We start from the raw sequence: 27,051 nt of genomic DNA on the forward strand, positions 1-27,051 counted from the left end.
ATCAAAGGGTATGGATGGAAAGAGGAGGGGGAGACAGAGCAACCTTGAGAATTTCAGCTCCATCAGACGTGTGGATTGTCAAATATCACAATTTGAATTTGGAGAAATCCTAGCCCTTAATTTTTTCTCTCTTATCGTCATTGGTGCAAACCCTTCCGCTTTTTTTGTTTTACTTGAGCTGCCAAATCATCCATATTCCACATCATCTCATCTTCCATATTTGCACCCTTCAAAGCCACCCCATGTACCTGCTGTAGGGAAAAAGGACAAAACATCTCATCTTTATTATTAATTGAGTATTCCATGACATGGCATCCCGTCGTCACACGCCACATCACGTGATATTCTATTTTTCTCTTTTTAATTGAATGACGTGCTAACGCACATCATTCACGTTAGAGAAAAAGGGAAGATTCCCTTGTCACCATTCAGAGAATCGTTGGCGACACGTGGCGGGCACATTTTAAATCCTAAATAGCTTTAATTAATTTATTTTAAAATACATTCGAAGTCATAAAAATATAATAAATATATATATTTCAACTTAGAAAATTCATATCTCTTGAATATATGCCCAAAAAAATTGTAAAAAATATATTCTGCATCATTAAATTAATTTCTTTCAGAATATGATGTCAGAAAAATCCTGTTAAATTCACTTAAATACACAAAAGTCAGAATATCAATATTAAATTAGATTTAATTTTCTCAAGCTTGATAACACACATATTTAATTATTTTAATGCAAAAAATGTAAATATCATATAACTAAACCTGTAATTTGTGTGTTATCAGCTCACATATACATGAATGCACACATGCACACATGCCCACTAACTCACACACACGCGTAGACAAACACATGCTCACACACACATGCAAAAACACAAAAAGACACACACTCTATCTATCTCATACACATACAGACAAACACATGTACACACTCTCACACACACATACAGACTAACATATGCTCATAGACACAAAGACACACCCTCACACACACATACACATAAACGCGCATACACTTGTGCGCCAGTGCATGCACACACACTCACTCATGCACACAAGTGCACGCACACAGACACACATGCACTGCCACACACATACATGCATAAAAACACACAAACACACAGCCACCACTAAATGGCTCTCTCTCTCTCTCTTTATCTTCACTCACACACTTTCTCAGCCACACTCTTCCCCTGCAAAAAAAAAGGACATGCACCCATAAAAATGGTTTAAATTCTTACTCTCTCTCTCACACACTCTTTCTATTCAAAAAAAAGGAAATGTACTCATAAAAAGGGTTTAAATTCTTCCAGAGAAGCACATAAATGCACTCTCTACAATGAATATGTTCTATTGATGATTATGGAACGAGATATGGAATGTGTGATTGGCTTGTCGGCCACATATATTTCCATCACCTAAGGTAGATGATCCCATCCTGACCACATAATCACGCTCATTGACTTGTCTCTACATTTCTCCTAAGAATTTTTTGGAATCATGTGATTAGAGACTCATAGGTCATAGTCAAAACTAAACCTTCCATAAAAATATATCTTTGATGTCTCAGGTATAAGGACCACCAATATAACCATGACCTAAATCAATGCCTCTCTCTCCTGCTCTCTCTCTCTCACTCACACTTTTTCTATGCAAAAAAAGATGTACTCATAAAAAGGGTTTAAATTCTTCTGGAGAAGTACATAAATCCCTCTCTTGAGCTCATAGTTCAGGGACGCGGACGGGACGATTTTTTCGTCCCGGGACAAAAAAATCATCCCGTCCAAGGATACCGACGAATGTCGGGAGGAAAATTCGTCATGGGGCCACCGGACGGGACGGTTTGCGTCCCGTGGGACGAAAAACCGTCCGTCCGGAGGTCTCGGACGATGGACGGACGGGTGTGGACGAAAAACCGCCGGATTCACACCGGCAGTTGAGATCTCGCCACGTGGCCTCGCTATGCCAATTTGCATCAAGGTCCTTCTGGTTTTTGCGCGTGTAAACTGATGCCGCTCAGAATTAACTGTACATATGTCCATTTGCAATCTCTCTCCTCCATGCTTCCCTTAAAATACTTGGAAAAATCTATATTAATATATTAAAAATATGAAATGGGTTTTTTCGTCCGGGACGAATTTCGGGACAAAAATTCATCCTGGGAGGACCGGATGGGACGAAAAATCATCCCGGGATTATTGGACGGGACGGTTTTTTTGTCGGTGGACGAAATAACCGTCCCTTCCTTCGTCCCTGAGCTAACATCGGACGTAGGACAGGACGAAATTCGTCCCTTCCAGTCCTTCGTCCACGTCCGGGACGATCCAAAACTATACTTGAGCTACTTCTGGGAAAAAAAAGAAAAAAAATCCTGAACCCACAAAAGGGTTTAAGCTTCTTCAAAAGGGTTTAAGCTTCTTCAAAATGGTTTAAGCTTCTTCTTCTTCTTCTTCTTTCAACTGGGTATAGAGCATCAGAGGAGGAGCAATGAAGGGATCGCCATGGCAGCCCGTCCAACCCTTTTCTCCGCGATTCTTCCTCTCCGCCATGGCCGCGGCCGACCCATCTGCCGGATCCCACCGCCGGATCGCCATAGCCGTGGACCTCAGCGAGGAGAGCGCCCACGCCGTCCGCTGGGCAGTCCACCACTACCTCCGCCCCGGCGACGCCGTCGTCCTCCTCCACGTCCGCCCCACCAGCGTCCTCTTCGGCGCCGACTGGGGCTACGTCGACAGCCCCGCCCCCGCCTCCTCCTCCCAAGCCCAGCAGAAGCTGGAAGACGACTTCGCCGCCTTCACCGCCTCCAAAGCCGAGTCCTTGGCCGCGCCATTGCTGGAAGCTCGGATCCCTTTCCAGATCCACATCGTCAAAGATCACGATATGAAGGAGAGATTGTGCCTCGAGGTGGAGCGATTAGGGCTCGGCGCGGTGATCATGGGGTCCAGGGGGTTTGGGGCGAGGAGGAGCCGCGTTAAGGGGCGTTTGGGTAGTGTTAGCGATTACTGCGTTCGCCATTGCGTTTGTCCGGTGGTCGTGGTGAGATTTCCGGCGGAGAACGATGAGTTGCAGCCCGTGATTGAGGAGCAGGAAGAGCGGGAAGGTGTGGAGGATTGCGCCGGTGAGATCTTGTTGTTCTCTGTTTTCGAGATTGTTTCTGCTGTAATCGGATTGTTCTTGTGCGAGGTTTTTGTCTTAATCTCTTGTTTTTCAACTCTGGGTGTCGGTTTCTTGAGTTGTTTTTCATCTTTGAGGTTGTTTCAGTATGGTTTTCTGCGTGGATTTCTGATCACTGATTCTTGTTCTATATTGTTCTTCATTCTCGAGATAGTTTCTATCCATGGGTGCCCGCCCGATCAGCTTCTTGAGGTCATTTGTGATTGCTATTATGTTCTTCATTCCTGAGAAAATTAGCTGCTCAATCAGCTACTTGGGATTATTTCTGATTTGTTTTTCATGGTCTATCGTGTTCTTTGCGTGTTCTTCATTCCCAGGAGTTTTTTCCTTGTGCGCTAAGTCAGCTATTTGACATGACTTCACGTTATATTATCCTTTAAAATTAATTTGATTTCATGTACATTTATGTTCTCCAGCTGTTCTTGATTCCTTAGGTAATCCCTGTCAACTGGTGCTCAATCAGAAACATGAGATGATTTCTGATTAATAAATCGTGTTCTATCATGTTCTTCACTTTCTCTTCATTCCTGAGGTAATTTCTATCCATATGTGCGCAATCAGCGTTCTGAGATGATCTATTGTCACGAATTACTGTAATACAATTAGTGATAAGTGATAGTTGAGTTGAAAATAAGTGATGTTGAAATACTTGAAAAAGAAAAGACGGAGGAGAGATCATCACTAATCATCCAATCCATATGAAACTTTGGGATTTTTTATTTCTGCTTTTTTGCTATTTTTTCTCTGGATTGACTCTGGTATCCCTGTTCTTCATAATGCCTAAACTTTAATAAAATTCACTATTCCGTTCTCATCGTTGAGGTATGAAGTATAGGTGAATGATGAAATCACTTCTCAATCCATGATCCGGGAAGGTCAAGGACTTTGTGTGATCTCCCCTATCCTTATTTCAAAAAAAATCAATCGATGATCACTTCTCCTTTTCTTTGCTTGTTCTTTATCCCTGAGATCATCTTCACTTCTTCGCAACTTCATTTACTTCTTTCTTTTATTGCTCCTAAAGTCGTGCCTTTTGCTTGTCTTCTGCTCCTGCTCGTAAACGCTCCTAAAGTCGCGCCTTTCACTTCTTAAAAATAAGTAAGAACATGCTCGTCTTCTGAGATCCCCAGTGCTCATCCAATTGCTCTGGAAATTTTGGCATTTCTTAAAAGAATTCTGTGGATACCCTGTTCTTCTTAATGCATGAAATTATGAGTCTACTAATTAATTTGTCTTATCATCTTCCCCGTTTATTTACTAGTTCTTCATTCCTGAAATCGTTTACATTGAAACTTATGAGATCAAAGTGTAGTAGTTCTAATGGGTTTTGCCAGTTTTTAATACTCTTTTTTTACTCCTTTTCTTAATATTTGTTGAAAATAAATTGTGTCAGGTAATTATAAAAATATGTGAAAGAGAGAGATTTGTGCTCAAGAGTTTCGGTGTTTTGTATTACTTTTTTCTCTGGTATCCTACTATTCTTAATGGCAATTTATTAAAAATTGAAATAACTCATTAGTAATGATGTGTGATGATGTGCAGGTTGATGAATGAATACCACGTGGAGCCCACGTCTGTGGTTCCGACAATGGAAATGTACTTGGTCAGCGTTGACCCAGGTGAAGGAGATGGGTCGGGGTTGATGTCTCGTGCTTTTTTCTGGTGTTGAATTTTGGTCTATGGTTGTGTCTGGGTTGACTTATTTGAGCCAGAATGATAATTCATTAGTGTTACTATACATTTGAAATTAAACTTTTCTGTTAAGTTACTGTTAAGGTGCACAATTGCCTGGAACGGAATGGTAAAGGCGATTCGGGATGAATTTCGTCTCGTCCCTCCCAGAACCGTTTTTGGGATCATCTGAAACTGTCCCGTCCCTACCAGAACCGTCTTGCCGAGTAACTGGCCTGCTCAAAGCCGTCCAGTCAGGAAAGTGGCGTGCCCCTGGTGTACTGGTTATGTCAGGTATCAGGGACAAAATGATAAAAATTCTAAAATTTGAGAAAAAAATCACGAATGGAATTTTTAGTGCATTTGTCCGGCGTCCAATGCACGGGTGGCGGGGAACTCTTTTTCTCCCAGGACAAAATAAAACTGTCCCATTTGCACCCATGCACCATAGTGACAGGATCTGGATGGGATCGTAATGAGGACGAGCTTGACCCTGGCGGGTTGGACGACACCGAGGGAACGAGATACGGAGAGTGGCAGAGTGAATGTCGCCAGAGGAACGGGACTCGACGGAGTGGATGAGACTACTGAAAGGAAAATATGACTAACAACTCATGTCCTGCCCTCCAACGTGGAGGGCTACATATTTATAGGGAAACATCAAGGAAATGCAGAAAGACGATAATGCCCCTAGTGGGCTTAGGGGAACATAACAATACTCCCCCTGCGAGCACAGCTTGTCCTCAAGCTGGTGGGTTGCCATCCGTTGTCTGTCTGACAGGGACATCGTTGGCGTGCAGGTCGCCGTCGAGCATAACAATGTGGATGTTGAGCATTTTAAAGCAATGATGCCCTAGGGAGAATTTCTCGTTGCACTGATAACAAAGGCCTTGGGCTTTGCGGGCGAGAAATTCCTCTTCGGTCAGGTTGAGCCGGTGAAGGCAGGTGGATGGACTGCGGTTGCTGGTCACCGTCGTGAGTGTTGAGACCGTGGAATCCTTAAGGGCGTCGGTGTCGGAGGTGGCGGCCAGGGGATCCTCGATTTCTTGGAGGATTGATTCCGCTTCGAATGCACAGTTGATGAGGTCGTTGGTGGTCAGTGGATCATAGCGGTTGACTTCACCTCAGATCTTGGGCTGCAAGGCGGCATGGAGGGCGTACATGGTCATTTCTTCGGCAAGGTCTGGGAGGTAGCCAACAAGGCCCATGAACTCAGACACAAGCTCATCCATGGTGCCGGTTTGGTGCATATTGATCAGGCGGCAGTAGGCTTCGCGGGGCTTGAGTCCAAAATGCCGGTTGAGTTGGAGTTTAAAGTCCGCCCAACTTTGGAAGCCCATGCGATTGTCTAGGTAGCAGAACCAGGAGGATGCGGTCCCGTCCAAGTAGGATGAGATCAAGCGAATCCGTTTTGCATCATCCACGGGGTAGGCCTGAAAATATTGTTCCACGCGTCGCAGCCAGCGCTCAGGATCACCGTCAAAGAAGATGGGAAGGTTGGCCATGCGGTAACGATGTCCCAAGGGTGGGTGGCCGGCACTTCCTCGGCGGTCACAAACTGGAAGTCATCAGGGTTAGTAGTCAAACTCGTAGTCGTCATCCCATGTGCCATCATCAATGTTGTACATCAGTCTGCCATCGTGGCGTGGCATGACCAGCGGAAGTCGAGCCACTGGACGGGGCCCCCAATGACGAGGTCGCTCATCAATGATCTTGCCCCTGCGGTCAGTCTCCATCTCCCACTACTGATGAGAACATTGCATGACCCATGCCTCAGGAGCGGCGCCGCGCAACGGGACCGATTGCGGAAGTGGTGGTTGTTGGTCAATCGGTGGGGATGGTTGATGCAGTGCTTGGTTTTTGTGCGCCCGGGGTTCGACTTTTGCCTCCCCTCCTCTCCCCTAAACAGTTGGAGAGGCGGCCTGGAGATTTGCTAGGATGTGGATGCCATCACCCCTGTGCGTCAAGCTCATGGGGGTCCTTGATGATGCTTTTGACTGAGACAGCCCAACAAGGGTCTTTACTAAGCTATCCTTGGGGAGGAGGCTTGAGGCCGGCCCATTCTCGGGGTCTCTAGGTTGGAGGCAATCAGCCAAAGCCCTTGGATGACCGGTTATGGGCAGCCAGCCCATGTCTAGCTCATGGTCTGGGCCCAAAGGAATCCAATACGGGCCCCTTGGGGGAACAAACCCCTTTCTGGGTCGCCCACCCAAATCGTGCCCTTCTGAGGGCGGGTCGGGCCGGCCAGGGAAAAGAGCCCCGTGCGAGGGTGAGTGGAGCTGGAGCCTCGCCTGCCGTATAGGGTTCCGAAGACGAGGAAGGCGTGGGCGGTGGGGGTTATGTCGGCATAGGTGGCTGGTGTGCCGCAATGGCCGACACCAACTGAGCGGAGATACCTGCCACGAGCTGACTGGTGGCAGCCGCGACCCCGGCTTCGATCTGCTCCAGCAATGCCTCTCGGTGACGCTCAAATCCTTCCTTGAGGGCTTACAAGGCGTCGGTTTGAGCCACCTCGAGGGCGGCCATCTTGGCCGCCAGATCTTCCAATGTCAGTGACTGGGCTTCGTCAGATCTAGTGGAGGTCGGCGTAGACGCCAGAAGCAATGACATTTGGCTGGGAATGGTGGCGCCGGTGCGGTAACGGCGGCATGCAATGGCTCTGATACCATCTGATAGGATCCTGAGACAGGTTCATATCGAGGACGAGGTTAACCCTGGCTTGATGGACGATGCCGACGGAACGAGAGAGGCAGATAGTGGCGGAGTGAACATCGCTGGAGGAACGGGATTCAACGGAGTGGACATCGTTGAGAGAAAATCAGACTACAGGAAGGAAAATATGACTAACAACTCATGTCCTGCCATCCAACGAGGAGGACTATATATTTAAAGGGAAACGCCGAGGAAATGCAGAAAGATGATAATGTCCCTAGGGGCTTAGTGGATCAAAACACATAGTCACCATCCACTAACATTTGCCTGTCCTGGATGTCGATATTGGTGCAGATATCTAATCGGATACAGGACATGGAAAAACTAATATCCACCATAATCAACATCCACATGTCGGATAGTGATGTCGGATATCGATTGCTACATTACCAATATCTGATTTTTGATATTCCTTCCCATATTGGCATCTACCTGAGTCTCAAGTTTTGGATGCCACAATAAGATTTTCAGATATCCTATGTGTTATTTTAACTACATTTTATCATGATATTAAACTTTAGGTCAACGTATGCATTCACCATGGAGAAAATGGAAAGATGGATTTAGTAGACCATAAAAAACTACGGCTAGACATGTTCATGAAATGTTCATCCAGCCAAGACCTACAGATGTTCTTGTAATATTCATATCATGCAAGCCAAGTTGGAATCCAGCATTATTCTTCATTATTCACTAGGCATTCTTCATTATTGCCTTAATCATCTGTCAACTTTTCAATGTTTGGGTATCAAATTAGATAATATCAGAAACCTGATGTCCAGTACCGAAATCTGCCACCATCTACATGGTAGTAATATCTGAAAACTGCTATGGTTCCAGATATCCATCTCAGTATCCGATATCATATCTTAAACCATCTTTCTTTGCTCCAGATATCAGAGGGCAAAGAAGATGATCCACAACCCATAATCAGAAAGTAACAGTCAGACAGCTTGAACAATGTACATGTAGGGAAAGATTGGAGAGTTATGGAGACATAGAACGACAGATATGGAAATTGTGAGAATAGTACTATTAAACAGATGGAAATATCGAGAGAGACCAATCAGGTAGAGATAGAATGGAGAATAGTGAAAGAGATGAAAATATTGAGATAGATAGATAGATCTGGAAGTATAGAGAGATAGAAATAGATCGACTAGGAGATCAATTTGAGAAAGATATGGAAGTTAGAATTAGAGAGAGAAGGATAGAGTAGAGAGATGCAGGAGAGATGGACATTGGAACTAGAAATAGATAGATAGATGGATATATATATATATATATCCATAGATGGATAGATAGATGGATATATAGAAAGATAGATAGATAGATAGATAGATAGATAGATAGATAGATAGATATAAAGATAGATGGATTTACAGATAGATAAACATATAGAGAGATACAGAAGAGGGTTATGAAGAGATTTGAGAGAGATGGAGATTGGAAATGGAACAAGATAAATAGATAAGTTAGAGCCAGATGCAGAAAGAGATAGATTTGGGACAGAGAGAAATTGAGATCATAGATAGATAGATACATTAGCGAGATAAATAGACAGAGATCGAGATATAGATAGTTGAGAGATAGAAATCAGAATGAGAGAAACATATAATCATTGAAGAAAGAAAGAAACATACAAAGACAAAGAGATTGATATATTAGAGATAAAGAAGTCGGAATTAGAGAGAGATTGATATAAACATTAAAGAGAAAGAGACATATACAGAAAGAGATAGATAGACTAGAGAGACTGATGTAACGCGACGTGTTCGGTTTGTCGCAGGGTGGCGACTATGAACAAAATGCTGAGAAACCAAGAAGCAAGCTAAAATGGTGAAATTGAACGAGAAAGTCGCGGCAACCAGCTGACACAGGCGAGAGTCAGGAGACGACACTAGAGTGTCAAGCCGTGCCCAAGCTCCCTATGATATGAGGGATCAACTAGAAGACCGACCAAGTGAGGGACGAGTTACCGCCCGACGGCGTCCAGACTGGCTTCGCTAACAACTGACCTGATACCGTCATAGAAATTTTCTCTAACAAAAAAAAGACGGTGGCTAGTCCTATTTCATTGTCAAAGACACTCTCAAGACAGAGGAACAGACTAGACCGGTACTAAAGAAGATAACGATACTGCGAATAAAGGGAAAACGGGAAGAGAAGTAACCTGAGAGGGGAGAGTGGCAGCGGCGACCCTAGCCAACGCAAGATCCTGGGTCGATTGGTTGACCGCGTTCGACAAGGGGAGGGGTGGTACGGAAAGTCTCTAGCGATCACAAGGGAGAATCAGCGAAACAGGGGGGTCGTCGGCTTCAAGCAGCGTGGGAGAAGTGGCATCTATATGACCATCGGCCTGCACGTTGTCACTCGGGGATGTCGGGGTTGAAAGATACCGGCGGATATGATGTCAGAGAAGAGGTCTCAGATTGTCGTGGCATTGTCCACCCCGTCCTGTGCGCCGTAGTCCGAAGAAAAGGTGTAATTAGCGAAGCTGGTGGAGGTACACTGTCGCATTCAAACCTAGCGTCGGTGGAGGTCAACACCCCCCCTCTCCGTTTTCTGAGACAGCAAGTCTGTTCTGAACGAGTGTGGCGTGTGTTAAAGAAGACGACACGTCCACCCAATGACAAGACGAGACAACATCAGCCGAACCTTCGAGAAGGATTCGGCTGACATTATTGCAATCCTCCGCTGCCACCTTGAGCATCGGTCGCCGCCACACGACCAAGGTCACGCCCTGTTCCAAGAGCGCCACCCAGAAGATCTTGCCTCGTCCCTATGCGGCAGACGCAGAGATCACACCGGATTGTGCTGACACGTCATGGACGCCACTACGACTTAAATCCCATTAACTAATTAGTCACCTAACGCATTGCGGGGATTCTATAAAGAGGGACCCCAAATTGTATCCCACGAACACCACCAATCAGCATCATTTCCTTCCTTCTATCCATTTCCGTTTCTGTTCATCTACCGTCTCTTTCCTTCTATGCTATCTGATTACCAATTCTAACATAGTATCAGAGCCGAAGACAGAGTCTCTGTCCGTTGCAAGTCCAGGGAAAGAAGAAAGCTCGTCAAGCCCGTCGTCATCGAAAAGCTCGCCGACGACACAAGAACGAAGCGACCGTCACAAAGGTCCAACAAGGATATCAGCAGCCCTGGTACCAACTGTCAAGCTCAACAGGGAAAATTACGTCGTGTGGAAGAACCAAGTCGTCCCAGCGCTCAGATCTCACCGACTATTATCCCATATCCTGGAAGAACCACCACCACGGGCTACCAACCCAGAAGATGAATGGTGGTACTATGATCAACATGTCTTAGCCTTTCTTCTTCTTTCCATGACAGAAGCTGTCATCGGATTCGTCAATGAAGCTCAAACAGCAAAAGTCGCATGGGACATACTCGGCAGAAGCACGAGTACAAGAACTACTCGGCAAACTTCACACTCAGACCAAGGGCAATCTGAGCCTCGAAGATTATATATCACAGTTCAGGTCACTTGGTAGTGCATTGTCAGCTGCGGGTGAGAGGGTGGACCAACGGACAATGGTCCGAGCACTACTTCGAGGACTAGGTACGCAATATGCCCCAGTTATCACTACAGTTTGAGCATCACCAGTGCCTATGGCGCTCGAAATGGTCATCTCGCATCTTCGTGATCACGAAGCGATGCTCAGCAGACATCAACTTAGCAAGGAGCCAGCAGAGTTCGCGGCAACAGCCAACCTTACCCAAGCCAGCTCTGGCAACATCAACTCAAATAAAGGTAAAAACGAGTACTCAAACCGTAACCATGGTAGTCCTGACAGGGGAAACGGACGCAACCCTGGCCGAGAAAATGCCAACGGCATCGGTAGACCTCCTCCAAGGTGCCAGATATGCTCACAAAATGGCCACCGAGCCTTGGAATGCTACGAATAGTTCAACCGAATGTATATTCCACAAGATCCCCGCAACTGTCAAGTGCCATCATACAATGCACGCAGCACCTACAGTCGACCTCCATCAACGTTCGAGCAACCTTTTCGCCAGCAGCCGCAAGCACACAACACAACGTCGTCTGTCGCACCATCTTCATACTGGTACCCGAACAGCGGAGCCACCCACCACGTTGCCACAAATCCGAATCTTCTTGTCGATCCTCAAGTTTACCCGAGACACGACAAAATCTACATTGGTGACGGGTCAGGTTTGAATATTCAACATTCAGGTTATTCTGTCATTCCCACTACCTCTCGCCCTCTGACTCTTCATCACGTTCTACACGTTCCCAATATTACACGTAATCTCTTTCAGTTCAAAAATTTGCCGAAGAAAACAATGTTTTTTTTAATTTCATGCAAATTATTGCTTGGTTCAGGATAGCTCTAACGGACAGGTTCTACTCAAGGGTTTCACTGAGGCCGGGATGTTTCACCAATGCCAGACGTTTCACCAACGGTCCTCCTCAGCGAACGCACCTCCCCCGACATCTGGCGTCACCGCCTGGGTCATCCATCGTTTCACATTCTGCAGCAAACACTTCATCGGTTTGGTCTTCCCTCACCTCATCTCACTAAAAACTACATTTGCCACGCATGTGCTACTTCCAAAATTCACAAACTTCCGTTTCTTTCTTCCCAAAGTCAAACTCAGAAACCCCTACAGCTCATTCATTCCGACCTCTAGGGACCCTCCCCCCTCCGCTCTCATTTACAATTCTCATATTACGTGATTTTTATCGACGATTATAGTCGCTACACATGGTTCTACCCCCTAAAATCCAAAAGTGATGTGTTCTCAACCTTTCTTCAATTTCAATCCTTGGTCGAGAGACAATTGGCCTCTAAAATTGTCTCCTTCCAATCGGATTGGGGAGGGAATTTCAAGCTCTCCATCACCATCTCGAACAATGCGGCATACACTACCGGGTATCTGCCCACACACGCCTCAGAAGAACGGCATAGCCAAGAGGAAGCATTGGCACATCGTCGAAACAGCGCTCATCTTGCTCAGCCTTGCTCGACTACCTTCCCAGTTTTGGGACGAAGCCGCGGCAATTGCTACCTTCCTGATCAATCGCATGCCATCACGGGTCCTCGCCAACAAGTCTCTATTCGAACTTCTTCACAAATCTAAGCCCTCCTTCTCCTCTCTCAAATCCTTTGGTTGCTTGTGTTTTCCTCATCTTTGCTATTATGCAGCTCACAAACTCTCCCCTCGTTCCGAGCGCTGTATCTTCTTGGGCTACAACACACATCATGAAGGCTATCGTTGTCTCTCTCTCGTTTCCGGTAAACTCTTCATCTCCTTAAATTTGATGAATGCACATTTCCTGGGTTGACCACAGATGACAGTCAACCCTCAACCCCCAGCCTCCTTGGACTGGCACCACTTACCGCTCCACTACCCATGCCTCCAACACCGTCGACCCATGCTACACCACCCTCGTCCCCTCCTTCCGAACCCTTCCCCTCGCCCACTTCGTCCAATACCTCCAAAAACTCCCCACTCTTACCGCCCTCCCCATCAAATAATAACACTCCCTCCAGTCCCGACTTGCCAGCTCGCCCTCTCCACTCCCTTCGGGAAATCTACGCTTGCACTCAACCTATCTATCCTCACTGTTATAACATCACTAAGTCTCCCGCCGAGCCTACTTCTTATCCTGAAGCTGCTACTCAGCCCGCCTGGCATGATGCCATGCTCGCCGAGTATCGTTCTCCTTCAAAATCACACGTGGACGCTCGTAGCCCCTCCCCCGAATGCTTGCATTCTCGGCTGCAAATGGATCTATTGGCTTAAGCTTCATCCCGACAGATTCATTTCCCACCATAAGGCCCGCCTGGTGGCCAAAGGATACCGTCAAACCCCCGGCGTTGACTTTGAGGAGTCCTTCAGCCCCGTCGTCAAAATCACTCCATCCGTCTCCTTCTTGCCACTGCGGTCTCCCAGAAATGGTGCATCCATCAGCTTGACGTCTCCATTGCGTTCCTCCATGGTGACCTCCAAGAAACTGTCTACATGCGTCCACCCCTAGGTTTTCTCCATCCTAAATTTTCTTCTCATGTTTGTCTCTTATGGAATTCACTTTATGGATTAAAACAAGCCCCGTGCTCTTGGTTTCTAAAACTCTCCACTTATCTTCTCTCTCTCAGTTTTTCCGGCTCCCGCACCAATATGTCTCTGTTTTTCAAAGTTACCCCTCACTCTCGCATTTATCTTCTAATCTATGTTGATGATTTTCTCGTCCTTGGCTCGGATCGCCAGGGGGTAATGTCGCTTCTTAACTCCCTGTTGAACAAATTTACGATCCGTGACCTCGGACCGGCACGCCATTTTCTCGGCATCCAGCTTATCCCTCATCCAAGCGGTTTCTCTCTCTCTCAATCTCATTATCTATCTACCCTCCTTCGACGTGCCAACATGGATAATTGTAATCCCACGGTCACCCCGGCCCCGGTCTCCATGTGCACAACCTCTGACGGCTGTTGTGATGCCACTCTCTACCATAAAATTGTAGGGGGCCTTCAATATCTCACGTTCACTTGCCCAGGTATTTGCTACGCCGTCAACAAAGCATGTCAACACATGCACCAACCCCAACCGCACCACTGGAAGGCAGTTAAACATTTACTGCGGTATCTCAAGGGCACTGCCAATTTCGGACTACTCTATTATAGCAACTCTAACTCGTCTAAATATGTTTCGCGATGCAGATTGGGCTGGAGACTCAACGGATCAGCCTTCCACAAGCGGATACCTCATTTATTTTGGGACTAATCTTGTTTCTTGGAGCTCCAACAAAAAAAACACTGTTGCCCCCTCCAGCACCGAAGCGGAGTATAAGGCAATGGCTAATGTGACATCGGAATTTATTTGGATTAAATCTCTTTTGCAGGAACTCCAGATCTCCACGCAAGGCACCCCCGTCCTCTAGTGTGACAACCTCAGCGCCACCTACCTCGCTCGCAACCCCATCTTCCATGCCCGCATAAAGCAAGTGGAAATTGACATCCACTTCGTCCGTGAACGGGTCGTAGCCAACCAGCTTAAAATCACATTCACTTCCAGTCACAATCAGCACGTAGATATTCTCACGAAAAGCTTGTCCAAGCAACCTTTCCTGCGACTTCTGTCCAATATCAACCTCCTTCCACTGTTGCGCTTGCAGGGGCGTGTTAAAGAAGATGACACGTGCAAGACGAGACAATGTCAGCCGAACCTTTAAGAAGGATTCGGCTGACGTTATTCCAATCCTCCACCGCCACCTCGAGCATCGGTCGCCATCACACGACCAAGGTCACGCCCAGTTCCAAGAGCGTCGCCCAGAAGATCTCGCCTCGTCCCTATGCGGCAGACACAGAGATCACACCGGATCGTGCTGACGCGTCATGGACACCACTACGACTTAAATCCCATTAACTAATTAGTCACCTAACGCATTGCGGGGATTCTATAAAGAGGGACCCCAAATTGTATCCCAAGATACACCACCGATTGGCATCATTTTCTTCCTTCTATCCATTTCCATTTCTGTTCATCTACCGTCTCTTTCCTTCTATACTATCTGATTGCCAAATTCTAACAGCGTGCTCGTCGCCCGCAGAAAATGTGACAGCTAGGGGAGTATACCGATAGTGGAGAACGAGCAGATTTGTCAAGGCATCACCAATCGGTGTTGATGAGTTGACGGGAGATATACGATCGTTCAGAAGTCGTGGATGCGTTGCCGGCATGGACAGCAGGGCCAGCTTTGATGTGGACGAAGTGGCCCGGCCAAACCGTTCGAAGGAGCTGCTCAGTAATCGACCGTGACTGGGTTCTGCTGAGCTCGGGATGGTTTCACGTGTACGCAGTTACACCTGGCGACGAAGAAAATGAACTCGACCAGATTCAACGTGACGATGGCCGGTATAGAAGGGAAGAGTGGAGAGGCGGTGGTGCAGTCGGGGTGTTGGAATCCTTCAGGGTGAGAATGGAGGTGAGAAGGAAGAGGCAAGTTGGTAAAAAAAAATAAACCTAAGGAGATCGATAGCTCATTCTTTGTTCTTTCAAAAAAACAGTCTATCTCAAAACGACGACATCCCCTTCCCTTTTATAGTGAAAGAAGAGAGGGAGGGGATCTAAAGTGCTCTAATGGGCTCCTTTAAGGGGGGGAGAAGGCTTAGTAGGCTTCCTCCCTAAAGGCTATTTAGGGAGGAAGGAACCCAAGCATGGTTTCCCTCCCCCCAAAGGGTAACAAAAGTCGCAAAATACTGCAATCTCATTGGGGAGGCCCATACACAGGCAGGAGGGGGCCTCCCTACCGTTCACGGGTGATGAAGTAAAGCTGGCGATGGGAAGAGGAACCATCGTAAAACAAAGAAAGACCGCCAAAACTGTAATACGAAATAAAACAGCATGACGCGGGTGTGATCTTAAACCTGGTAGTGGAAGCTTGGATTCTTCACGTCAGCTCGGGCTCTGCGACGAGGTTGACGACAAGTCGGGGTGTGCTCAATGAGTTGGTTCTCCATCAGAGACATAAATCGGATTTAGAGGGAGATAGAAACATTAAAAAGAGAGAGATCATACACAAACACAGATAGATATATTAGAGAGATGGGAACTGAATTAGAGAGATATATAGGAATATTGAAGCGAGAAACAGACATACACAGACAAGGAGAGATATATAGTAGAGAGATGGAAATTGGAATTAGAGCGAGATATATAAAATCATTAAAGAGAGAAAGATATGTACAAAGACAGAGAGATAGATATACTAGAAAGACAGAAATTGGAATTAAAGAGAGATAGAAAAATTAAAGATAGAAAGAGACAAACACATACAGAGAGATAGATATATTAGAGAGATGGGATTAGAGAGATAGAAACATTAAAGAGAGAAAGAGACATCCATAGACAGATAGATAGATATACTAGTGAGAAGGAAATTGGACTTAGGGAACGATAGATAGAACTATTAAAGAGAGAAAGGTACATAGATAGAGAGATAGATACATTAGAGAGACAGAAATTGGAATTAGAGAGAGATAGATATAAACACTAAAGAGAGTAAGACACATACGTAGACATAGAGAGATAGATAGACTAGAGAAACAGAAATTGGAAATTGGATATGATGGTGCACACCATCTTGACCCGTCGAAGGCGTCACCCCCGCCGCCGCCATCGTCGTCCACTGCCGGGTGAATTATGCTCGTCTATCGTGTTTGGTTTCTCGTCTTCTTCGTTAGTTGCGATTTGTGTTTTTCGGAATCGTCAAGTCGCCTTCTTCGCATCGTGATGCGTCTGTTGTTTTTGTCCGTGTCTTTGTCGTCATGTTGGGAGGGGTCCTTAGTCATTTGGACCCCCTCCCTTTCCCCCCTTTCTTTTATGTTTAATTCCCCATTATTTTTGTAGAGGGTAGAAGTTATCAGCCGCTGGTGCAGATCCGGGAGAACTGCCCGTCGTTTCTTTCGGAGCGGATTGCTTCCCTCGCAGGGGACTGGGAAGGGCGTGCGGTTGCACCACCATCCACCACTGAAGAACACTACCTCAGCGGTCAACGGGAGAGGGGGAATCTACGAATTTGGCAGGCCGACGCTGTGCGAGAACGGCCGCCTACTTCCCAAAATCCCGTTATCCACAGAAAGCACAGGAGGCCACCTCCCATCGCCCAGCCAAACGGAGTTCAACGGACTTCGTCTGCGGAGTCTGCCGACCCCCAAATGACGCTCATGGTATTTGACTGAATTGAGCGGCGCAGGTTGCCGGCTTAATGGCACGCGACCATTGACCCGCTTAACGTGGACGACGGAACAGGCATTTGACGATCAACCAATCCGACAGATAGTTGGTCATTGGGCCTTTTCTCCCCGTCCTTCAGGCGTTCGTCAACGACGCCAGCGCCGGTCTGCACGGGAGGTTAACCGACAAAATGCGTGGACTCGTTGAACTGAGCCGCCACCGGTCAAATCGTCGCCGGATCATCCCTGGCAATTGCATCCGAGCTACGCCGAGCACCTGGCCCCGACCACTCCGGTTCGTCTCCGACTCGCACCCGCGACCCTGACTGTTCGCTGGTGCCTGCGGGCGACGCAGCTGCTCATCTCCCTTGAACCGACTCCGTCAATGCTCTTGTGCCATTACGCCAGTCGAGCCACGCCGACGCTCTTGGGCTCCTCTCCACCGCGGCCCACACCGGCTGTCGTAATTGACGAAGACTCCGCACCAACGAGCCATGCGCCTTCAGGTACGTCGTCCTTACCCATCGCTTGTTACATTACCTCCTGTAGTGTACTTCTGATCGATTCCTCGGGCTAGATAGGTGAGAGAGGAAAATAGAGAGAAAACTACGAACATTTTGAGCGTCTCTACCCATACAGACGAGCCCGTCTGTTATATGCGAAGCCCTACGGATTGATTCCGTTCGGCCCGTAGACGTCATCGTCCCTCCGTATGAAGTTCGAGAGGCCACCGTCACCGTCGCCGGCGAGCCCTTCCGTGCACAGAATTTGGCATTCTCATCAAGTCGGGGCCTGCACGCACGACACATAGGATGCATTCATCTTGCATCGTAGTTACATGTACTCGTTTAGTGTTTATCTATCCGTCGGACGACGACACCGTCAACATCCGACGCCACTATCCAGGTATCCGTGCATCGACTCGGTGCCGAACGGACGACGTCCGACATCAAAGAGAGAGATAGATAGAAACATTATAGAGAGAAACATACCTACAGAGACAAAGAGAGATAGACTAGAGAGACGGAAATTGGAATAAGAGAGAGAGATAGATAGAAACATTAAAGAGAGAAACATACATACAAAGACAGAGAGAGATGGATAGACTTGAGAGACGGAAATTAGAATAAGAGAGATAGATAGAAACATTGAAGAGAGAAACATACATAAAAAGACAGAGAGAGATAGATAGACTTGAGAGACGGAAATTGGAATAAGAGAGAGAGAGAAACATATGTACAAAGGCAAAGACAGAGATATTAATTGCTTTATAGAGAGAGAGAGAGAGAAATAGGTTTTAGAGATATTAATTGCATTATAGAGAGAGAGAGAAATAGGTTTAAGAGATATTAATTTCTTTAGAGAGAGAGAGAAAAATAGGTTTTTGGTGATACTAATAAGTTTAGCGAGGGAGAGTTGATCTAATGTAGAGCAGGAATACTGCTGAACCGGCCCCATGAGGAATGCCCAATTGACCAGTAGACGTCGCGGATTGAAGAATTAGAGAGAGAGAGAGAGAGAGAGAGAGAGAGAAAGACAGCGATAGAGATAGAGAGAGAGAAGGACAGAGAGAGAAAGAGAGAAGAGAAGAACTTGACCTCACGTTGTCCAATTACACTGCGAGCGCAGCCGGGTCAGCCGCGGCTCGGAGCGGCGGCGCCGCCGGCAGGCGGCGGAGCCACCGGCACGACTTGGCTTTCTCCATCGTCTACATCGCCGCCGGCAGCGGCGGTGCTGGCGGCGGACGGGCCGTCTTTGGGCTCGGCAGAGGCGGTCGTTCCGGCGCAGACAAGGCAGAGAGAGAAGGTGGGTCCGAGGCGCGGCCCGTCGGCGCGCCAGGCGGTCGGCCGCTGGCACCGGCGGCAGAGGAGGTGGCGAGCGTGGCGCGCCACGAGAAAGTTGGCTCCGTGCACCGCCGCGTCGCAGTCCCAGCACAGGTCCGCCTCGTCCGACTCGCACCTCATCTTCGCCTCTCCCCCGCACAGAACACACTTCTTCTCTCCCCCTCTCATCCTCTCTCCCTCTCTCTCTCTCTCTTAGCCCCTCCCTCTCCAAACCTCTCTCTCTCTCTCTCTTTGTCTTTATCTCCTTCGAAACCCACCTCCCTCTATATCTCTCTCTTTCTCACTCTCAATCTCCTTCAAAGCCCACCTTCGTCTCTCACTTTCCTCTCTATCTCTCTGTTTCTCACTCTTTATCTCCTCCGAAACCCTCCTCCCTCTGTATCTCTCTCTTTCTCACTCTTAATCTCCTACAAAACACGCCTCCTTCTCTTTCTCACTCTTTATCTCCTTCGAAACCCACCTCCTCCCTCTGTTTCACTCTTAATCTCCTTCAAAACACGCCTCCCTCTCTCTCTTTTCTCTCCATCTCTCTTCCTCACTCTTTATTTCCTTCGAAACCCACCTCCCTCTCTCTCTCACTCTTCGTCTCCTTCAAAACACGCCTTCCTCTCTCTCGTTTCTCTCTATCTCTCTCTCTTTCTCACACTTTAACTCCTTCAAACATCTCCCTCTCTCTCTCTTTCTCACTCTTTATCTCCTTCAACACCCACCTCGTTCTGTCACCCTCTCTCTTTCTCACTCTTTATCTCCCTCAAAAACCACCTTCCTCTCGTTCTCACTCTTATCTCCTTCAAAATCCATCTCCCTCTCTATCTCTCTCTCACTCTCTTTCTCACTCTTTATCTCCTTCAAAATCCATCTGCCCCTATAGCTCTCTCTCTCTTTCTCTCTCTCTCTCTCTCTCTCTCTCTCTCTCTCTCTGTCTCTCTCTGTGTCTGTCTCTCTCTCTCTGTCTCTCCTCTCTTTCTCACTCTTTATCTCCTTCAAAACCCGCCTCCCTCTCTTTGCTCTCGATCTCTGGGATCTGTTTAATAGCTGTGCTTACTTCTCTCTCAACCCGACCCTCTCTCTCTCTAGCTATTCAAGCTCCCTGAATACCTTTGCATTCTTCTCTCTCTCTCACTAGCTATACAGGCTCCCCTCAATATCTTAGCACTCCTCTATCTCTCTCTCTAACTGTACAGGCTTCCCTCAATATCTTTGCACTCCTCTCTCTCTCTCCATATCTAACATGTTTCACTCTCTCTTCAGTCTCTTGCACTCAATCTTTGGATTCTACTCGATATCTTTGGGCCCGTCTGTCTCTTTCTCTCCACCTCTTCCTTCTCTCTTCCTGACCTCCGCTTGATAACCATCCAAATTCTAATCTTCACAGTTATCTCTCTTTAAGTTCGGGTAGATATCATCGCACTTTCTCTTTCTAGGTTCTGCCTCTCTACACGCTGTCTGACGCCTTCACACCCAATTCCCTCTCTCTAGGCAGTGTGACGTATTTGCACCAATATCTCTCTAACCTATCTCTCTCTCTTGGGTCTTCTTGATCCCTAGCACTTTCTCTCTCATCCCCCCTCTCTCTCTCTCACCTCTCTCCTCTTTATCTTTTGGCTCTGGTTGACCCTCCAGTCTATCTCTCTAACTCCCCCACTATTTCTTTCTGTTGATTGGCTCTACTTGATATCTCTGCACAATTCTCTTCCTAGCTTGTCCATTCTCTCTCTAACCTCTCTCTAACATCTCTCTAATCTCTCTCTATCTCTCTCTATCTGGGCTCTGGGTTTCTGATGTGGTGGGCCCCGCGTATCAAGGGCCGCGATACATATGATTCTAGATGGCACTCACCAACCGTCAGATGGAAAACGGACGGTCAGGATTGCGCTACGCTTGTGATGTGACGTTGGAAAGTGGCCTTTGGATGCATATTGAGAATCCAATTTCACGTCCAGGCCACGTGATTATCCTGACGTGGCCTATGATGAGTCGCCACGTCAGCGGTGAGCTGGCCAATCGTCCCTGCCAGCTGGAGCCGTGGAAAAAGGGTTTATTATTTTTTCTGTATAATTTATTTATATTTCGGTAGAAGACAATAATTTGTTTTGACCATTTTTTATTAGTACTGGTTGAATGTACCACCCATAAATAAATTAAGAACAAATGGTAGTTATAGTTGGAACATGTGTATAACGTTTAGCTTAAATATTCATAAAACAGTATAGCATTAACTTCTAGCCAGAGTCCACGTAGATGCCAAATGTCATAATGATGATCACACGAGACAGTTTCTACTGAAATTTTAACTTTATAGAAAAAAAATAAAAAGTTGTATATGTTAAAATATAAAAATCATGTTATCATTTGATAGGTCTCTAGAAAACTATTAGGATTTAAACTCCTAGCAGTTCAAAATAATCCAAAATTTCAGGTAAATAATATTATCTTGGAAATCACATGCAATAAATATCTATTTACAGAGGCCGATGTAAAATAGTGGTACGTCTGACCATACTTAATCAGCTAGTTATGTACCTGAAATTGTGGAATCTTTCGCACTGCCAGGCTTTAATAGTTCTCATCGAAGTACATCATAATATTAATATCTTGACTTTAACCTTTGTACTTAGGATTTGTGAAAACAACACTTTTTCTAAAATACCAATAATTGTGTGAAGACACCCAGGATATTTTTCGGAACATTTAATTTTTCAATAATATAAATAAAATAGAGGATTTTATAACCATAAAGTCACAAGAATCATGAGTTTGATTCAAAATAGTATTTTTGAATGATATCCAGTGAAGAAATTTGAATGACATAATAGAATCAATATACCAGGATTGTTCATGATTACAATAGTGTCAGGAAAAAATCAAAAAAAATTCATTTTAGCCCACTATATTTTTCATTATACCAAACAACATGATTTGGGGTAAGATTGTCACACATACAAAAGCTAGTTAAATCTTATCCCTACATGTGTGTCACTCTCCCTTCCTGTTGTCTTTATCTACCCATTGAACTTTAGATTGTCTCATCGCCTTTAACTATATATTTAAGAGGTACAATATATTTGACATTTTCACTGTTCATTTATTTACCCTATGTCTTTGACATTTCGTCTAAAGCTTGACAGTCAAGTAACCAATATTATATTGAAGGCCAAGGAACTGATCTAGAATAACCAAGAACTTTTATGAATCCACAAAATATTTTTGGTAAGATGCGAGTCAAAGCCATCGGAACATTTAACATTCCAATTTACTCTAAAACATTCAAAAATAATTTCTGTCTACAATAGTTCAGGAATCAGGTGATTCATAAATATAATGAATAAAATCTTTAAAAAATACATTTTAATACAAACTCGTAGGCATTGTCCGTCCGATATCCGATATCGGAGATTCAATATCTTACATCCTGAAAAAAATGGGACGGTGCCTGATATCGGATATTGGACGATATCCATCCGATAGGTGAAGACGGATATTGGAGATGGATACCGAATGGGTAAGGATGAGACGGATATCGAATACCGAATATCTGATTTCAATATTCGGATATTGGAACCGGTATCTGGATATCGATATCCGGTATCAACAGAAAAAATAATTATTGATCATCATTTTAGATGATTCATGTTACATCACCATGTGTTTTTAATATTTATTCTACCTCGTTTTAATATATACAGCTCAGTTTTTTTGTTTTCATCCACATGATAACACTAAATTCTGAATCATATTGTCCCATATGGAAGAAAACAGAAATTGAGCTGTATCTATTAAACTAGGTAGATTATTAATTAAATACTTTAAGAATAGATATAATATATGTTTTATTTAATATATACATTTATGTATGTAATATAATACTACCTCGCTTAATCTATACAGCTCAATATTTTTGTTTTCTTCGATATGGGATAACAGGATTCGGAGTTTAATGTTAACAGGATTCGGAGTGTAATGTTCAACTCCAAATCCTGTTATCTCATATGGAAGAAAACAAAAATATTGAGCTGTATATATTAAGCAAGCTGCTCAATAACATAAAAGCTTTTGCTAGCCCTTGGCCCATGTAATTCCTTGCCGCTGGCCCACATTGTCGATGACTAAAATATATTTTTAACAACCTTCTATGTTGGATATCGAAATCCTATATCCAACTCTGATATTTGATATCGTCATCCTCCACAAGAGACGGCGGAGGATCACGGCATCGAGACAGATACCGATATTGGATATTGTACTGTAGCAACCGATATCGATATTGATATCTGATATCCAATATCGATATCTGATATTGATATGGTGAGTCCAAAATCGAACGACAAAGAGGGGTGTACTTAGATTGACTGCTCGTTTATGCCTCTAGGAGTTGAACAACAGAGTTTAAGCATGATTTGACTGTTCGAAAGTGCTATTTGTCACTGAAATTTATTAACATGCAATAAACAATAATCAAACGACTCTAGTGCTTAAACATTCAAATTACTTCTGAGTTATAAATAGCGATCACAGTGCATTGGGTAGACCTTGGGGTAGAGAGTCAACGTGGTAGCTTAGTGACTTCGAGTTACCTCATTCTTCGGTGATGCTCCTCAGCTCAATCTTTCTTCACGGCTCCACACATTTCGCCTGGAGCTTGGCGGGTTCAAGAACAAGAATACAGATCTAGAAGAGAAGAATCTCACAATGAAGAAGAATGTTCTTTCTCTCTGTTTCCTCGTCGGGTCCCTCTGCAGCTCAGAATGCCGCCCCCCCTTCCCCTTTGCTTCCTCTTTTCTTTCTTTCCTTTCCCGCCTCTCTTCCTTCTTCCCGGTCGTTCGATCTTTTCTGCCCACAAGCAGCCGTTGGATCTATTCTGACCCATCTTAGACCAAAAATGTTGCCGCGCCCCCTCCTTTAGTCGAATTTACCTGTATAAGCAAGACAGTGGCAAACAAGTATAAGTGCTACATTATGGTTAGTGGGGAAGATTTAATCCCATATGGACTAATTCCAAATCAGGTGCCTTTATAAAAATCAAGTTCAGTAGTAATAATTTGAATAGTTATCTTCATGCTACTCCCCTTATCATGATGTTGACATTATGCGCTTATGTTGGCACTTCTGTTCCGGGTGGGCATGCTGCCTACGAGCTTACCACTCTGCTCCATTCACTTGAAAACCCTTTTTTATGTTGCAGGAAACAGAAGCCTTGTGAAATAAAACACCACCAACAAGTTCGGACTTCCAATTCTTCTAAAAATCATTAGCCTGATCATTCGTAGCTAATTTAGTAAAAATGATAAAAACTCCAAATACTTTACGTAAAATTAACCTAACTAGCCTCTCGTACTTGATTACTTATGCCATATATCATGCATATTTTTATGTCATCAGCTCCCCCTCCTGGACTCCTCGTAAGGGCCCATCATGGCCCTATATAAGGCCATGATGGGACCACGTTGTTTTCAGATCTGGAATTGTATCTTGGCAGTTATCGTTCAGAATTCCAAGCTCTCACCATGAGAAGAAGAAAAGGGGAAAGGAGAAGGCAGAGGAGACAAGGGAGCATCGTCGTGCTTTCATCTCTCCGCTCTAGTAATCATCCATCGAGAACCACCGGCTTCTCACTGGTTACTCTCTGGTCGCTCGTCCACGCACTGGTAATAGCCACATGAGTGTCGTCGATTGATTGATATCTTCTCCACCGGTCTCCATTGGGAATCTTCCTGGCACGCCACCGAGAGATTCTCTATCATGCGTGGCCATGAAGGCCCACTATAGGCGACGGAAAAATCGGTCAACAGACTTGTGCCCTACCCGCGTCTCACCTCGAAAGCATAGTCGTGTGCTGAGGTCCGGTCGACAAATGCATCTCGCACGGAACTTGTGCGATCGTGCGGCTACACCTGCTGCACTCTGCGCGGCACAGCGATGGGTCATTGTGCGGTCTGTGACCAATGGTGGACCGTCACGACTGGTTGTCGTGAACCACAATCAACAGCTAACATCAGAGCTCACGACTGGCGAGTGCATTGATCTATGTTTGGTAATTGGGTGTGCTAACATGCTCGACGACGATCCCATGGCTGCGACTGCATTGTTGGCTTCTCTCAACGTCGCCAATATCATGATGCCTAGCTGCTAGATGCTGGTCACCATAGGCCTCCGCTCCACACCGGACAATGTGCCCTCCCATCAATCGGCCACTACTGTAATTCGTAGGTGACGTTGCTGTCTCTCGAAGCTGACGTTGCCCCGCCAAAATAGAGGTGTTGCCGCGTCTGTTCACCTGATCACATCCGTCGTTGTAGTCGCCTGCCCAGCTTCCTGTACTGCTGCCGCTGCGCGTGATCAATGATTGTCTCTGCTCGCACCAACCATCATGCGTAGCGCCCATCGATTTCAGCCGTCGTTTGAGCCGCCTCGCCACTAGTCTCCTCGCTCTCCTTGTCGCCAACTCCTCCCACAAACCCGTTTGTGCGCAAAGAAGACTTTACTATCCATCGAGCCTCACCGTCCCCCCTTCCCAATGGTGCACACACTCATCTAATTGCCTGACTGGCTCATGCCCGACGAAGACGCCAACGATGGACACCATCTCCGATGAGGTACACCGTCCATTACATTATGTCTTTCAGTATATCCTTGACTGTACTCCACCGCGCTCAGGTTAGATTAGGTGAGAGACATTTATCGAGAAGACTATGAAGTTGAGCATCTTCCTAGGCGCGGGCCGAGCCTGTCCGTTACATGCGAGCCCCTACGGACTTGTCCTGTTCGGCACCGTAGTCGCCATTGTCACTTTGACGAGGGTTAGAAGGTCACCGTCACCATCATCGGTCGTCTGCTTTGGAGCTTGGAGTTTGGCAAATCATCACGAGTCGAGGCCTGCACGTACATTCTCCTAGGTCACTTCGCATCACATAGTTACATTCACTTAGTGAATTACCTGTCGGACGACGCCATCGATGACATCTGACATCACAATGTCATATTTGACCCTGACCAATCAGGTTACTAACTCAAAAAACATGCCAATAGTTAGGTTATAAGGCATTTATATGGATGAAAACTAAGAATGGCTCACATCAGATGATGCAAACAGAATTGTGATGACATCATTAAAAACACAAATCAAATCACCTGGGCATGAATCACATTTGTCATTTCTTGGATTCTGGAGTGAGATGTGTTGATCTTCTCATGTGGGCAACCTCTAGATGTGTCTACATAGTTCATGGCAAGTCAAATCTCCTCCACCGTAATGAGCTCCATTCATGCTTTATCATCATCGTTACCCCATCCTGATCGCATGGGGAATGGAGAGAAACTTTGGGGAGAAGGGAGAAGAAGTGGAATGGCTTTAAAAAAATATGTCCTGGATGAATTTCATTTTGGGCCTTCCCAAATTTATATCAAGCGGGTAATTTTCATTCAAACTTTAGGTATATCTTTTGATGTTGAAACTACCATTTGCATGCAATCCTTTAGGGCCATGTATCAGTCTAGTTAATGAATCCATTGGCCCAATAAACTTTATTGGGCACATAAATTAGTTATCATCATATAGATTAATTAATGTCCAGTGGGTTAAATTGAATCAATAGATCGAGTCTCCAAGACGCGGGGTGCCAATCCACACCTTGTGCTCTAGAAGATACAAATGAGTGTCTATTAACTCACTCATGGAACATATCTCTAATGTCGGTTACCATGTAAGTTTAGTCCATCATCCAATTGCCACTCCTGACATGACTTATGTATGGTCAACTATCAAACCCTAATTGGTCATTCGAGTTAGTATTGATGTATTCAGAAATCATTGTACAACTCTTCTCTAGCATTTCACTACCTTGGCCAAGGACTTCATCGCATCATCTTTCTTTGAACTATATCCTCTTATGCAAAGGCGAATGATCTCATCTTGG

General features: G+C 45.6%; 1 protein-coding gene across 2 annotated transcripts; it reads left to right on the forward strand.

The window, feature by feature from the left end:
* Positions 1-2,452: 2,452 nt before the first annotated feature.
* On the forward strand, positions 2,453-4,938 carry LOC144700883 (universal stress protein PHOS32-like). Of its 2 annotated transcripts, XM_078572448.1 has the most exons (3): positions 2,453-3,130; positions 3,621-3,718; positions 4,729-4,938. In XM_078572448.1, the coding sequence occupies exons 1-2, from the start codon at positions 2,500-2,502 to the stop codon at positions 3,671-3,673; spliced, it is 684 nt and encodes a 227-aa protein (XP_078428574.1). In that variant the 5' UTR covers positions 2,453-2,499; the 3' UTR covers positions 3,674-3,718; positions 4,729-4,938. The 2 variants fall into 2 exon arrangements, with proteins under 2 accessions (XP_078428574.1, XP_078428575.1); XM_078572449.1 differs by lacking the exon at positions 3,621-3,718 and having other exon boundaries at positions 2,454-3,130.
* The last annotated feature ends 22,113 nt before the right edge of the window (positions 4,939-27,051 follow it).

The sequence above is a fragment of the Wolffia australiana genome, chromosome 3, assembly GCF_029677425.1.
Source record: "Wolffia australiana isolate 7733 chromosome 3, ASM2967742v1".
NCBI lineage: Eukaryota > Viridiplantae > Streptophyta > Magnoliopsida > Alismatales > Araceae > Wolffia > Wolffia australiana.

Bases quoted from the DNA above. Each gene is read 5' to 3' on its own strand.
- LOC144700883 (XM_078572448.1), top strand. From the start codon at position 2,500: ATGAAGGGATCGCCATGGCAGCCCGTCCAACCCTTTTCTCCGCGATTC. The intron at 3,131-3,620 runs GTGAGATCTTGT...TTGATTCCTTAG, and splicing joins AGGTGTGGAGGATTGCGCCG to GTAATCCCTGTCAACTGGTG.